At 39.5% G+C, this 15,971-nt stretch overlaps 1 protein-coding gene across 8 annotated transcripts in view; it reads left to right on the top strand.

The window, feature by feature from the left end:
• The window catches only part of rc3h2 (ring finger and CCCH-type domains 2), a 124,818-nt gene that overhangs the window by 83,401 nt on the left and 25,446 nt on the right, over positions 1 to 15,971 (top strand). For 7 of the 8 annotated variants that reach the window (XM_043720119.2, XM_043720115.2, XM_087998450.1 and 4 more), the window contains 4 exons: positions 459 to 889; positions 5,268 to 5,441; positions 6,938 to 7,099; positions 15,267 to 15,471. In XM_043720119.2, the coding sequence (XP_043576054.1) occupies positions 459 to 889; positions 5,268 to 5,441; positions 6,938 to 7,099; positions 15,267 to 15,471 (972 nt within the window). The remainder of the gene's footprint in view (positions 1 to 458; positions 890 to 5,267; positions 5,442 to 6,937; positions 7,100 to 15,266; positions 15,472 to 15,971) is intronic. The other variant, XM_043720120.2, reaches the window with a different exon arrangement.

Raw genomic sequence — 15,971 nt, 5'->3', positions numbered from 1 at the left:
GTGGCTTGTATTCAGCTTTGCTGGAACACCATGGCAAACATGGGACAGAAATGTGAGCATGTGAGCTCATATATTGAAATGGGAAATGTTTGGAAAGTCATTATCATTCTTAATCACTGAACAGAGGTGTTCCACAAAGTGGAATATCTTGGCCCATTATCTTGTGTGGCTTGGTGGTATATCTACTTTTACAGTGCTCCTTTAATATCATTGGACATTAATTATGTTGAAGACATTATATAAATTTTGTAAATATATAGCATGATATTGGAGAGAACTTCCAATCTAATCAATGTTCTATATGACAGTTTGAGAGAATTGGTCTATCTAATTTTTAATTTAATTTTGTCTTTTCAAGCTGGGCTATCTTTTATATATTTAGCATAATATTTTGTTTTCATTTCAGATTAGTTATTCAATTTAGTTAACTTTCTCTCTGATCTTTTAATTTAATGCAGGAGGGTATTATCCTCCACATCCTGGTCTACCATCTGGTGTGTCTCCTTGCCTTCCTCGTTATGTACGGCCCAACAGTATGCCAGAATCCCCACTCCCACCCACTGTGCCATACGCTGACCACTACAATGCATATCCACCTCGGGATCGTCTAGCCTCGTCTCCTTACCCATCAGCAACCCCGCAACAGTATGGTTCAGTCCCAGCAGTGCATTCCGGAATGTATACACCAGTCTATGATAGCAGGCGCATGTGGAGGCCACAGATGTATCCACGGGATGATGTTGTGCGGAGTAATTCTTTACCTCCAATGGATATGGTGCCTTCAGCTGCCTACCATCCACCACCACGAGAAAGATACAGTTCACTTGATGGATATTATTCCATGGCTGGGCAGCCAGCAAATGAACAAAGAAGTATCAGTATTCAGAAGGTCAAGTAAAATATTGAAATATTGATCTTTCTCTGTTACTTGCTATAGTATTTAAATGTTCACTTTCTTGCCTATCAATGAGGAATTTATTTGAAATAGAGTTTGGATTATAAAGATTTGTTTTAGAATTATTGTTGTGGTTCACCTCCCATTTGAACACTAATGTCAGTGTTTATTTCCTCTCGTAAAGAGAAGTGTTAAAGATATGTACTAGAAGGTTCTAACTAGCAGTTGTCCCTCAACAAAAGTCATCAGAATATATTAAATCAGTTATTTCATTACTTGAAACCGCTGAACAAAACTTGATCACGTTTATCCTAACAGACACTTTATTTACAAAAGTAATTAAAAGGACACTCCAAAATGCAATTGTAGCACTATGAAGTGCTTTACTTTTCTTTAATTCATTCCTGGGATGTCAGCATTGCTGTTTGTGTCAGAATTTTTTTACCTATCGCTAGTTGCCCTTGAGCGCTTGCTGGTGAGCTGCCACCTTGAATTGCTGCTGTCCATTTGTTGTGGGTAGACCCACAATGCTGTTTGGGAGGGAATTCCAGAATTTTGACCCAGAAATTGAAGAATTGAGAGAGTTTTCTAAATCAATATGGTGAGTGGCTTGAAAAGTGTAGTAAAAGTTCCTGTTTATCCGCCATCCTTGTCCTTTTAGATAACAGTGGTTGTGGGTTTGAAAGGTCCTGACTGATTTCTGCAGTGCATCTTGTAGATGTTGTACACTACTGTTACTGATCCTTGGCTATAGAGGGAATGAATGTGTATGTGGTGCCTATCAAATGGACTGGTTTCTCCTGGAGGGTGTTAAGCTTCTTGAATGTTTGTTGGAGCTGTACTTATGCAGGCAAGTGGTGAGTATACCATCATGATCCTGATGTTTGCCTGTAGATGATTGACAGGTTTTGGGAAATAGAGTTGAATTGGTTGCTCCAGGACTCTTGGTCTGTTAGTGACAGTATTTATATGGCTGCACAGTTTGCTGAGAGTTCAACCCTACGATGTTGATGGTGGGGTTTCAGTGATGATAATCTAATCATTGTTTCTTGACATTCAATGGCATTATCTCTTGTTGGAGATAGTAGGTTCCTGGTATTTACATGGTACAAATGTTACACGCCACTTGTCAGCCTGATCCTGGATGCTGTCTAGGTCTTGCTACATTTTGGAAATTGACCTTGGACAGTATCTGAAGAGTCATAAATGGCACTGCAGTTATCAGTGAACATCTCCACTCTGATCTTTTAGTGGAGGGAGGGTCATTGATGAAACAGTTGAAGATGGTTTGGCCTAGAATACTATCCTAAGGAACTTCTGCAAAGATATCCAGGAACTAAGATGATTGATGTCCAACAACCAAAACCATCTTGTTTTAAATGCTAGGTATGACTGTGACCAACAGAGAATTGTTCCCTTGATTTTCATTGACTGTAGTTTTGCTGGGGATTCCTTGTTGCTACAGTCTGTCAAATGTGGCCTTTTCAACTTCTTTGGCCTTGCTTGAACCAAAATTGTAATGAGATCAGGAGCAGAATGGCCTCGACAGAAACCAATCAGAGCATCAATGCACATATTATTGCAAAGTAAGTGTTGCTTGATAGCACTATTGATGACCCCTTCCATCATTTTACTGTTGATCAAGAGTACGTAGACTGGCCAAGTTGGATTTTTCCTCCTTTTTGGGTACAGGAAATATTTGGCCAGTTTTCCACATTGTCAGGTGGATCCAGTATTGTAGCTGTAATGGAACAGCTTGGCTAAGATAGTGGCTATTTCTGGAGCGCATGTCTTCAGTACAATTTCTAGAATGTTTTCAGGCCCACGGCGTTTGCAGTATCTCCTGCCTCCAGTTGTTTCTTTGTATCACATGAAGTGATTTCAATTGGTTGAAAACTTGCCACCTGTGATGCTGGGCATCTATGAGCTGAGAGGTGTCATCCACTTGCCACTTGTGGCTGAAGATTCTTGTTGTTTTAGTCTTATCATTTTGCATTAATGTTCTGGGATCACCATCATTTGAGGATGATTATATTTATCCAGTGAGTTGTTTAATTGTCATCCATCATTCACAACTGGAAGTATTGCAGAGCTTGGATCTGATCAAATGGTTGTGAAATTGCTTAGCTCTGCTTATCACTTGCTGCTTAACTGTTTGACATGCAGGCAGTCCTGTTTGTAGCTTCACTAGGTTGATTTCTCATTTTTAGGTCTGCCTGATCCTGTTGCCAGCAGGTTCACATGCACTTTTCATTGAATCAGAGTTGATCCCCTGGCTTAATGGTAATGGTGGAGTGTGTGTATGCTGAGTCATCAAAGCCTCAGATTGTGGTGGAGAACATTTTTTTCTGCTGCTGTTGGATACCCAGACTTGAGTTGCTAGATTTGTTTGAAGTCTGTCTGATTTAGCATCGAGATAATGCCAGACAACACAATGTAAGGTATTCTGTGAAGGTGTGACTTTGTCTTCACAAGGACTGTGCAATGGTCATTCTGACTGATACTGTCATGGACAGATGCATCTGCAGCTATAATTTGGCTGGGTTTGGTTTGTCTGCCTTTTTGTGGAGGGGTCACCTGGGCAATTTTCTAGGAAGTGTTGTTGCTGAACTGGAACAGTTTTGCTAGAGGCACAGCAAGTTCTGGAACAAACTATTATCAGAATATCACCTTGCAGTCTTTGGTACTTCTAGCTATTTTATGGTATTGTGTGAAGTGAATCGAATTGGCTGAAGACTGGCAGTGTAATGCTGGCAACTTCTGGAGGAGATCAAGATGGATCATCCATTGGGCACTTTTGGGTGAAGATTAGTGCCTTATCGTTTTGCTCCGATGTGCTGTACTCCCACAAGATTGAACATTAGAATATCCAGTAGTTTTTAGATTGTCCACCACCATTCACAACATGGATATAGTGGGCCTGCCAAACTTTGATCTGGTCTGTGGCTGTGGAACCACTTAGCCCTGTCAATCACTGTACTGTAGAAGAGGTAAACAAAGCAAGTGCTGCTAACATGATGTTTTGGAAACATCGGTGATTTTCAACATAAACATCCAACAGACTACTTCCTGTTCTGTTTGTAATTCCACCCAAGAGTTTCCATGTATTTTAAAGGATCTTGAATGTTCCTTCACTTTTTTGGGGGGGACAAATTAAAATCTGGTACTGCTTTTGGAGTTCATTTTGACTCTCCTCAGTTTCCAGCCTAGCACTTAGATTTCTAGAGTTCATTCACTTGCTCTTTCTGCAAGGATTCCCTGACCAGTCTGTTCCTTTATCTTTACCAAGCAGATCTGACTATTTTACTTCGACATGAATTTGGGCTTTTTATTCTGAGCATGGACCCTAGTTGCAATTCTTGTTGAATAATTCAGAAACTGCTTATTCCTCATGACGTCTTGCTACCTGTTCTGGCTGCTAGGACACACACAACTGCTTCTACATAGATTTGCTAAGCTGTAATGGAACAGCTTGGTTCCGGCCTAGGCCACTCTGCTCCTGACCTCATTACAATTTTGGTTCAAACAAGGCCAAAGAAGTTGAATTCCAGAGGTGGGGCAAGAATGACTGTCCTTTACATCAAGGCAATATTTGCTAAAAGAGTCCCTTGCATAGATTAATTCCATAACAATGTGGCAGGCGTGATATGTTCTAGATAGAAATAAACACATTTACCCCCAACTTCAAATCTCCTTTGATGTGGCACTGCATGCACATAATGGCACAGTTGGCACTGGGTTGCCATTTAAGACATTCCGAGCACCAGCTTCCTGTTTCAGTGCATTGGCAGGAGGTACACTGGTATCCTAATCCTGGCAATATTTTACTAATAGTGTTCTTTATATTGAAGTGACTTTGTTGCTTATGAATACATCCTTTACTGAGCTTTATCTCCATCAGTATCAGTATATAGCTTACTATTTTGTAACCTATATTGGGAGAATCATAACACAGAAAAATTATATTAGGTAGTGTATAATAATATTCATGAATAGAAGAACTCCAATTAATGAGCCAAGTAACAGCAATAGAGTAGGATAAACTAGCAATCTATTAGTTATAGTTGCTTTTCTGGAGGCACTTGATGTAATTAAAACAATTACTTCTGCAAGGGATCTCAGTCTTCGAACCTGAAGCTGCCTTGGCCTCTGTCGCTCAACATTGTGCCACATTTGTATTTGTCCATTGAGCCATTCAGAGAGGAAATAAAATGCTATATACTTCTATTTGGATATGCATTTAAACATTACAATTTCTGATCGAAAATGTAAAGTAAGCATATGTATAGCTAACCAGCATTAATTAGCTAATGTTTAGAATTATAGAGTTAAGAATTTATTTGTTCAACTGCCATTTGTGCCTTCTATACAGGATGCATACAGCCGAATGCAGCAACCAGGCTTTGATGACCTGCTGAGACGGAAACCAGACCAGTGGACTCACTATTCCACCCAGAAACCACCTCCTGTCTCTTCTGCTTTGTCCACAGTCACCCAGCCCTCTGACCCTCCATCCCCCTTGTTCAGTGTAGACTTCAGCTCTGAGGTATGCAAGTTAAAGTGGAATTTAAACTTGTTGCAATTTTTTTATAAATGGAATATAATGGTTCTTTTCTTTGCATTGCCAATAATTGCCTTTTAAATCATCTTTGAAAGTATTCACTTTGTAGATCCATACAATTATGCAAATATATCATATATTATAATGTAAGTCCCTGACTGTCTTCATAGTAGGTTGTTGCCTAGGACAGAATTCGTATCAAAAAGGTCTAGATCTTTTGATTTGTACGGTCTGTGCTTAAGCAGCTATTCTTAAGGGCAGTGGTGTAAGTGTTGTAGTTGTCTTCCAAATATCAGAGGTGAAAAGGATGAAAAAAATTAAGCCTGTGTCTCTGGACTTTATCCCAGTTGAATAACTTCTGGAAAATGCGCAAGTATGCAGAACAGGTTCAGGTATAGTGGTAACCTCCTTTATATCCACAAGTTCATTTAGGATAAATTGTATTATGGAGTACTGTCTCTGTAGATGCCATGCCTATTGTATACTCTTACTGGTAAAATTGTCATCATGATTTCCCTTAGTTAATTATCTTTTTCAGAATAGTGCAAGTCTTGTTTCATTGCCTCTCATTGCACTGATTATGTGGCTTCTTTATATCCTGTCAGTTCTTTGGTAACTAGCTTCTTGTTAAACAGCAAGAATTAGCATTTCATCAGAGATGTGTTACACAGTGAGCATTGTGTAAGTCTCCCAAAACAAAGCATTTATTGCATTTTGGCCACAGATATCATAATCCAGTTTAAACTAACAATTTCCAATATGTTTGTAATAGCTGAAACTCTTTGCTTTCTGAGTGTTAAAATTGTTTTCACAAAATTCCAACTGGAATCAGTTGGTTTATTGCAACCTTAGAGTATAATCTGGGGTTGGATTCTTAACACTACTTTCATTTTAGTTTTCATTTTTCTAGGAATGCATCTTGCATATATTTAGTCAGGCTGTCAAATGTAAAGCATGCCAAAATTTATTCAACACTATTTGTAAATATTATGGAAGTGCAAGAAAAAAATTATTTCAAAATACAAAATTTTGTTTTCTTTAAATGATAATATTTCACCAATCATAGTCCTATTCATTGTTCTGATTAACTTGTAATTTATCCATTGCTATTTGTTTGATTTTATTGCCTAAGCAAATGATTAGGTTTCATTATTTGTCTTTATCAGCTTTTTTTATTTCTGACATGTTAGAAGTAGTAACGCCTACGATATGTTTTAATTATGATCTTATGTTTTTGGGAAGATACCACTTTGTTACAAAGAGGCTTATCATTCAAATACTGCAGAAAATCTTTCTGTGAATCCCACATACACGCTTGCATACCACCACCACTGTTCCAATGTTTCAATTATTCAGAGTGGTCCCACCATTAAAAATAACAGTGGACATGTATCCACTTAATTAAATACAATTAAGTCACAGCTTCTTATTTAAAATATTCAATTTAATGCTTTGATTGTAATACGCATTGTTTCTTACAGCAGTTCTCTGAGAATACAAGTGATTTATGTGTGGGCACTAAATTTGAAGATGATAACATATCCCATTATTCTCCATGGTCCTGTGGGACCATCAGCTCTTGTATTAGTGCAATGGAATCTGATCCAAAAGACATCATGGCAACCACCAGTGTTGAAGTAATGGTAAGTCGCACAGGTCTCCTTTTGAAAGTGTTCACTTCCCATAATTTTGCAGGGTTTTATATCGTGCTGTACATTTTATATATGGCTGCATTTTGAAAAGGTTCCGTTAGCATTGTTAATAAGGTATTCTAAGTAGTAATAAACTTATTAATCAAGTTATTGCAACAGTTCAGTAGCGTGACAAGAAACAAAGAGAAATTTTGCAATGAGAAAAAGAAAATGTTGCTTTCAGCTTTGGATCTACTGCCTTGTTTTGTTGGGGAAAGGCTTGGATACCCCTCTAGCATGGTTTGAAAAATAATGTAGCATGTTAGAATAACCAGATATCCCAACCTAAGCTAGTCCCATTTGCCAACACTTGGCCCATATTCCTCTAAACCCTTCCTATTCATATTTAGTTTTATTAAAATATTTTTTCACAGTAGTTAGTGAGATTGGATAACATGTAGTCTGAATAATTTGAGTAGTGTTTTTTGATATAATTACACTGTCGTTTTAAATCCAATGCACACAGTGTGCTTTTTACTGATGTGTACCATCATCCAAATGTTTCTTCACGCAGAATCTTAATTTGAGTGTAACAGAATAAGAATTGTAAATTATACCTGTAAATTAAAGTATTTCATGTTCCGGGATTTTTTATTTTTTGCAGACTTATTTTTTTAAAATTTGCAATCAAGTCTTTTTAGTCTTTCAAAGTCCTGTTTTGGAGTTTGCCCACAGAAAAGATATGGAGGAGGTCATAGAGTCACAGAGATGTACAGCACAGAAACAAACCCTTCGGTCCAACTCATTCATGCCGACCAGATATCCCAAGCTAAGCTAGTCCCATTTGCCAACACTTGGCCCATATTCCTCTAAACACTTCCTATTCATGTACCCATCCAGATGCCTTTTAAAGGTTGCAACTGTACCAGTCTCCACCATTTCCTCTGGCAGCTCATTCCATACACCCTCTGCATGAAAAAGTTGCTCTTTAGGTCCCTTTTATATCTTTCGCCTCTCACCTAAACCTATGGCCTCTAGTTCTGGACTTCCCTCGCCCCAGGGAAATGACTTTATCTGTTTATCCTAACTGAGCCCCTCATGATATTATAAATCTCTGTGAGGTCACCTCTCACCCTCTGACGCTCTAGGGAAAGCAGCCCCAGCCTATTCAGCCTCTCCCTATAGCTCAAATCTTCCAGCACTGGCATCATCCTTGCAAATTTTTTCTGAACCCTTTCAAGTTTCACAACATCTTTCCGATAGGAAGGAGACGAGAACTGCACGCAATATTCCAAAAGTGGCCGAACCAACAACCTGTATAGCCGCAACATGACCTCCCAACTCCTGTACTCAATAATCTGACCAATAAAGGAAAGCATACCAAATGCCTTCTTCACTATCCTATCCACCTGCGACTCTACTTTCAAGGAGCTATGAACCTGCACTCCAAGGTCTCTTTGTTCAGCAACATTCCCTAGGACCTTACCATTAAGTGTATAAGTCCTGCTAAGATTTGCTTTCCCAAAATGCAGCACCTCATGTTTATCTAAAATAAACTCCATCTGCTCCTCAGCCCATTGACCAAGACCATGTTGTAATCTGAGGTAACCTTTACTGTCTACTACACTTCCAATTTTGGTGTCATCTGTAAACTTACTAACTATATCTCCCATGTTCATATCCAAATCATTTATGTAAATGACAGAAAGTAGTGGACCCAGCACCTATCCTTGTAGCACTCCACTGGTCACAGGCCTCCAGTCTGAAAAACAACCCTCCACCACCATCCTCTGTCTTCTACCTTTTGAGCCAGCTCTGTATCCAAATGGCTAGTTCTCCCTGTATTCCATGAGATCTAACCTTGCTAACCAGTCTCCCATGGGGAACCTTGTCGAATGCTTTACTGAAGTCCATATAGATCACGTCCACTGTTCTGCCCTCATCAATCCTCTTTGCTACTTGTTCAAAAAACTCCATCAAGATCATGAGACATGATTTCCCACGCACAAAGCCATGCTGAATAGCTCTACTCAGTCCTTGCCTTTCCAAATATGTGTAAATCCTGTCCCTCTGGACTCCCTCCAACAACTTGCCCACCACCGACATCAGGCTCACTGGTCCACAGTTCCCTGGCTTGCCCTCACCATCTTTCTTAAGTAATGGTACCAATTTAGCCAACCTCCAGTCTTCCAGCTCCTCACCTGTGATTTTCGATGATAAAAGTATCTCAGCAAGAGGCCCAGCAATCACTTCCCTAGCTTCCCACAGAGTTCTAGGGTACACCTGATCAGGTCCTGGGGATTTATCCACTTTTGTGTTTCAAGCCAGCAAGCACTTCCTCCTCTGTAATATGGACATTTTTCAAGATGTCATAATCTATTTCCCTACATTCTATATCTTCCATGTCCTTCTGCACTGTAAGCACTGATGCAAAATACTCGTTTAGTATCTTCCCCCATCTCCTGTGGCTCCACACAAAGGCTGCCTTTCTGATCTTTGAGGGACACTATTCGCTCCCTAATTACCCTTTTTTACTTGGTGTTGGTAAAAGCCCATTGGATTCTCTTTAACCCTATTTGCCAAAGCTATCTCATGTCCCCTTTTTGCCCTCCTGATTTCCCTCTTCAGTATACTCCTACTGCCTTTATACTCTTCTAATGATTCTCTCGATCTCTCCTGTCTGTAACTGACAGATGCTCCCTTCTATTTCTTAACCAAACCCTCAATTTCTCTAGTCATCCTGCATTCCTTATCTTAATTTGATGTTGTGATTTTTAGGTTTTAAACTGTACAAAATATTACCAAACAGAATATTAACAATCTCAAATTAACAGTTAAAAGCCATGCAAAAATTCCATTGTGAGTCAGTATATCTCATCTTAGACAACAGGTTCAAAACTGTTCGTGGTTTTCCAGCGCTGACTTGTATAGTTTTAACAAGACTTTCCTCTTTTTCACCTCTATTGCCTTTGAAATAAAGGCCAACAATTCATTTCCCTTCCATATTACCTACTGAACTTGGATGCTATTGTTTTATGATTCATGCACGAGGACCCTCCGATTCCTCCCTGCTGTAGTTTTTTGCAATCTTGCACAATTTAAATAATATTCAAATTTTCTGTTCTTTCTGCCAAAGGTAATGGCTTCACATTTTCCCACATTATATCTTATCTGTCAGGGTTTTTTTCTATTATTTTAACTTTTCTACCTATTTTTGTCAATCGTAAACTTGGTGATAGACCATTCACTTCCGTCATTCAAATCTTAATATATGTTGTAAAGAATTGTGTTCCCAGCACTGATCCTGTGGCAGTCAATTAGTTGCAGGTTGCCATGCTGAAATGTCCCCCACCCTCTATCCATGCTAATATATTGCTGCCAACACCTTGGACTTTTATCTTAAGTAGTCTTGTGTGGTGCCTTTATCAAACATTTTTTATGAATCCAAATACAATACAACTACTGGTTCACCTTTACTTACCTTGCCTGTTACCATCTCAAAGAAATGTATTAAATTTGTTAGGCATGATTTCTCCTTCATGAAGCCATGTTGACTCTACTTGATTCTTTTATGCACTCTTTCTAATAGACTCTTAACATTTTCCCAATATTTACCTGTTTTTTTCGTCTCCTTCCCTTTTTGAATAAGAATGTTACATTATGACTGGAAAATTGTCAAAGTCATAGAGCATGGAAACAGACCGTTAAGTCCAAGTCGTGCATGCTGACCATGTTCTAAACTAATCTAGTCCCACCTGCCTGCATTTGGTCTAGATCACTCCAAACGTTTCTCTTCATGTACTTGCCCAAATGTGTTTTAAAAGTTGTAATTGTACCTGGCAGTTCATCCACACATTCTGTAAAAAAAAAAAAGTTGCCCCTCATGTCCTGTTTAAATCTTTTTCCTCTCACCTTAAAAATATGCTCTCTACTTTTGAACTCCCACACCTTGGGGAACAGACCTTTGCTATTCATCTTATTTATACCCTTTCATGATTTTATAAATCTCTATAATGTCATCCCTCAACCTCCTATGCTCCAGTGAAAAAAGTCACAGTCTATCCAGCCTATTTTTATAACTCGAGCCCTCCATTCCTCGCAACAATCATCAAGGACTTTTCCTGAACCCGTGGGTTTTTGGAAAATTACTACCTGTGCATGCACAATTTCTATAGCTGCTTCATTTAGTATCCCAAGGTGCAGTTCATCAGGTCCAAAGAACCTATCAGCCTTTGGCCCTATTGGTTTCTCTAGTACGTTTTCTCCAGTACTAGACATTGTATTTCTTTCCTTGTTTTTATCTATTTATTTAGTAAATCCCAGAACTACTTTTAAATTACATTCTCAAGATAGCTCAGCTTTTTAAACAATAGGTGTGAAGTCTGTCTGTGTCCCCCTGCTTTGTCGGATTGACAAACCCTCTGTATAATTTGAGTTTTACAAGGATTCATAAAGATCTTGAGTAATTCTGCAAAAACAAATTCACCCCATAAGCTTGTGTGTGTGCACATGTAGGAGCGACAGATTGACACCATTACACGTGGGGACACTCCCCCCGCAATGTACGTAGTGAGTACTAATATGATTCTGCCAATTTGGTCTATCACGTATACTGCAGGCAAGGACATCCTGAGGGATGGTACATTAATGAGAGTGAGCAGATGCTACGAAAATTAGCTGGCTGACAGGAAGCCAATGTAGTGATAAATGGGTCCATTTCGGAATGGCAGGCGGTGACCAGTGGGGTACCACAAGTTTCGGTGCTGGGACCGCAGCTGTTTACAATATACATCAATGATATAGATGAAAGCATTAAAAGTAATAGCAAATTTGCTGATGACACAAAGTTGGGTGGCAGGGTGAAGTATGAGGAGGATGTTATGAGAATACAGGGTGACTTGGACAAGCTAGGTGAGTGGACGGATGCATGGCAGATGCAGTTTAATGTAGATAAATGTGTGGTGTGTCCACTTTGGTGGCAAGAACAGGAAGGCAGATTACTATCTAAATTGAGTCAAATTAGGTAAAGGGGAAGTACAACGAGATCTAGGTGTTCTTGTACATCAGTCAATGAAAGCAAGCATGCAGGTACAGCAGGCAGTGAAGAAAGCTAATGGCATGCTGGCCTTCATAACACAAGGAATTGAGTATAGGAGCAAACAGGTCCTTCTGCAGCTGTACAGGCCGTGGTGAGACCGCACCTGGAGTATTGTGTGCAGTTTTGGTCTCCAAATTTGAGTAAGGACATTCTGGCTATTGAGGGAGTGCAGCGTAGGTTCACGAGGTCAATTCCCGGAATGGCGGGACTATCATATGTTGAAAGATTGAAGCGACTGGGCTTGTATACGCATGAGTTTAGAAAGATGAGAGGGGATCTGATTGAGACGTATAAGATTATTAAAGGATTGGACACTCTGGAGGCAGGAAGCATGTTTCCATTGATGGGGGAGTCCAGAACCAGAGGATATAGTTTAAAAATAAGGAGTATGCCATTTAGCACAGAGTTGAGGAAAAACTTCTTCACCCAGAGAGTAGTGGATATGTGGAATCCTCTGCTCCACAATGCAGTGGAGGCCAAGTCGCTGGATACTTTCAAGAAAGAGATGGATAGAGTTCTTAAAGATAGTGGAATCATGGGTTATGGGGATAAGGCAGGAACAGGATACTGATTGTGGATGATCAGCCATAATCATAATGAATTGTGGTGCTGGCTCGAAGGGCCGAATGGCCTACTCCTGCACCTATTGACGACGGATGAATGGACACTGCACAACAATCATCAGGCAGGAGTATTCCCTCCCTGTCGGGGAACATTTTCAGCAGTCCGGGACATTCGGCCTCTGACCTTCAGGCGACCATCCTCCAAGTCGGACTTCTGGACAAGCAACAATGCAGAGTGGATGAGCAGAAGCTGATAGCAAAGTTTGGTACCCATGGTAATGGCCTCACCTGGGACCTTGGGTTTCCGCTCTCTCCCACATACCAGACCCTCCCTTATACGCAAGCTCTCCCTCATATGCACACACACACTCTCATATGTACTTAGAGGAGAAAGTGAGGTCTGCAGATGCTGGAGATCAGAGCTGAAAATGTGTTGCTGGAAAAGCGCAGCAGGACAGGTAGCATCCAGGGAACAGGAGAATCGACGTTTCGGGCATAAGCCCGAAGAAGGGCTTATGCCCGAAACGTCGATTCTCCTGTTCCCTGGATGCTGCCCGACCTGCTGCGCTTTTCCAGCAACACATTTTCAGCTATGCACTTAGACCATACCTCATCACACTCTATCACGTGCACTCTCACACTCACATGCACACTCAATCTGTCACTCAGACATGCGCACTCATATAAGCTGGTGGGGTGAATTTGTTTTTGCAGAATTACTTTTATTTTGCTCAGAATCTGCATGAATCCTTGTAAAACTCTCAAACTATACACATGGTTTTTTCAGTCTGACATAGCATTGGGACACAGACAGACTTCACACCTATTGTTTAAAAGCTGAGCTATCTTGAAAATGTAATTTAAAAGTAGTTCTGGGATTTACATATCAAAGAACAGAAGCCAGCATAACCAATTATAAAAGATGAAAGTTTCAATCTAAGATTGTTTACTGTATCACATCTCCATGACACTGAACTCCTTTTAATTCGATGAGCATGATCTTAACCTCCAACCACCTGATGAAGGAGCAGCGTTCTGAAAGCTGGTGCTTCCAAATAAACCTGTTGGACATAAGCTGGTGTTGTGATTTATAACTTTGTCCACCCCAGTCCAACACCGGCAACTCCAAATCATACTTGTCAATGTAATTCTTTGAATCGGACCTATGGATACTACATAGTACAGTGTTAAGCTTCACCTATTGCTCAAAAATTCTGAGATACCTTACCCTTGGGTCATAAGATATGGACTGGGCACCTATTTTCAGCACAGCTCAGGTTCTGTTCTGTGAAATTATTATTCGTAATTAGGAATTGTTGATATGTATTTCTCTATCCTAGAATTGGTTACAGTTCCTTCCTACAATGTTCACCATCTTTGCAGATGGTTGCAGTGAATTTTAAATAACCGATGTTTTCTCTCCCCTTGACCAATGAAGGAACAGTTGAGACAAAATGTGTCTTTTATGTTACCACCTGACTGAAACCAAGTAACTGCAGCATTAAGTAACGAATTTTGCAGTATCCTATCAAAATATGCCTTTACTTACTGCATTACACAGCCTTAAAAAAAAAAGTGGTAGAGACTTGAACTTCTGCGGTTCCTTTCATAATCTCAGGATATGACCAAGTACTTTAGGTTACAATCATAATTTCACATCAAAAGTGCACAATTAGTTTATGTCTAACAGGAATATGGTAATAACTACATGATAAAATAAAAACCGGATTAGACCATTTGGCCCTTCAAGCCTCCTCGACCTTCAGTGTGATCATGGATGATCATGCAGTGGTTGAGCTAATATGTGGAATGTTTACAGATGGACATTGGTACAGTTATTGAGCGGAAGAGAATTATAAGTTTTGGTGCAATAATGGAAACAGTGAGCTGGATCATATTGAATGGTAGAGCAGGCTTGAAGGGCGGAATGGTTTAGTCCTATTTATATTTTCTATGTTTGCTCCTCCTCAAATATTGTTTACATTCACCTGAGAGAGCAGATGTACCCATTATTTACATGTCTCATTTGAAAGTGCCATTTCAGTACTGCACTGGATTGTTAGTCTAGATTAATGTATTCAAGTCTCTGGTGTGAGACTTGAACTAACCGATTTGACTCTGGTGAGAGAGTACTACCTACCCACTGTCACGGTTCACATTTGTGTAGATATTCTGCTTTCTAGTTGTATTTATCTTGAACATAAGCTGAGAGGATGGAAAACTCAATAAAACAGATGTTCAGTCAAAGTGCACACACTGTTTATAGCATTTTTCTATTCTGTTTGTAATGGTGACTAATTAACTGCACAGGAATCTTTGTAAACACTTCTTTGGTGAAGAAGTAGGATAGGAATCGAGATGTCTCATCCGCTAGCATTGAGACTTTATCAACAATGAAAGAATTTAAAGTATTGACTATACGTTTGATGCTTAAAGTTTTTGAATAATATATTTTTGAAAACTTGTAGGTTGGCTATTTCAGATGTTTCACTTTTCACAACATTCTTGACCTTTTCAGGACCTTAATGTGAAACGACGGCTAAATCTGTTTGATTCTCAGAGAAGGGCAAAGGATGAAGATCCCATAATTCCATTTGGTGACGGACCGATCATCTCTAAGTGGGGTGCAATTTCTAGGTCTGCTCGCACAGGTTATCATAATACAGACCCAGTCCAGGCTACAGCTTCCCAAGGAAGTGCTACAAAGCCAATTAGTATAACAGGTTTGTTCAATCTATAAGTTCCCTAATAATAGGGAAAACCATTTTTTATACAGTTAAGTATATTTATAAGTTTTTAAAATGTAAACATAAATGAAAACTACTTCAACCTGGGTGTTCAAAGATTGTGGGTGTTATTGGCAAGGCCAGCATTTCTCATCCAGCTCTAATTGCTGTTGAATGGATTGTTTGGCCATTACAAAGGTTGTTAAAAGTCAACCGCATTGCTGTAGATCTGGAATCACGTAGGCGAGACTGGATAAGGATGGCGGATGCCTTTCTCCTAAAGGACATTAGTGAATCAGATATGCTTTCACAACAATCGATTTCATAGTAGTCATGGTCACCATTATTGAGACTAGCTTTATTAATTTAGATTTAAGTTCCACCAGCTGTTTTGTCCCTAGTCCAGTTATTTGGAAAATGGTGGTAAAGGAAAAAGCAGCATTACGTGTAAAACTAAAATGGTAGCTTTCCTTTTATAACTCATTTAATGTCTCTAA

This window comes from Chiloscyllium plagiosum, unplaced genomic scaffold, assembly GCF_037043375.1.
Source record: "Chiloscyllium plagiosum isolate Xiang-an unplaced genomic scaffold, Cpla_swu_hap1 HiC_scaffold_21, whole genome shotgun sequence".
Taxonomy (NCBI): domain Eukaryota; kingdom Metazoa; phylum Chordata; class Chondrichthyes; order Orectolobiformes; family Hemiscylliidae; genus Chiloscyllium; species Chiloscyllium plagiosum.
The sequence above is the reverse complement of the archived record's forward strand: the minus strand, read 5'-3'. Positions and strand labels throughout refer to the sequence as shown.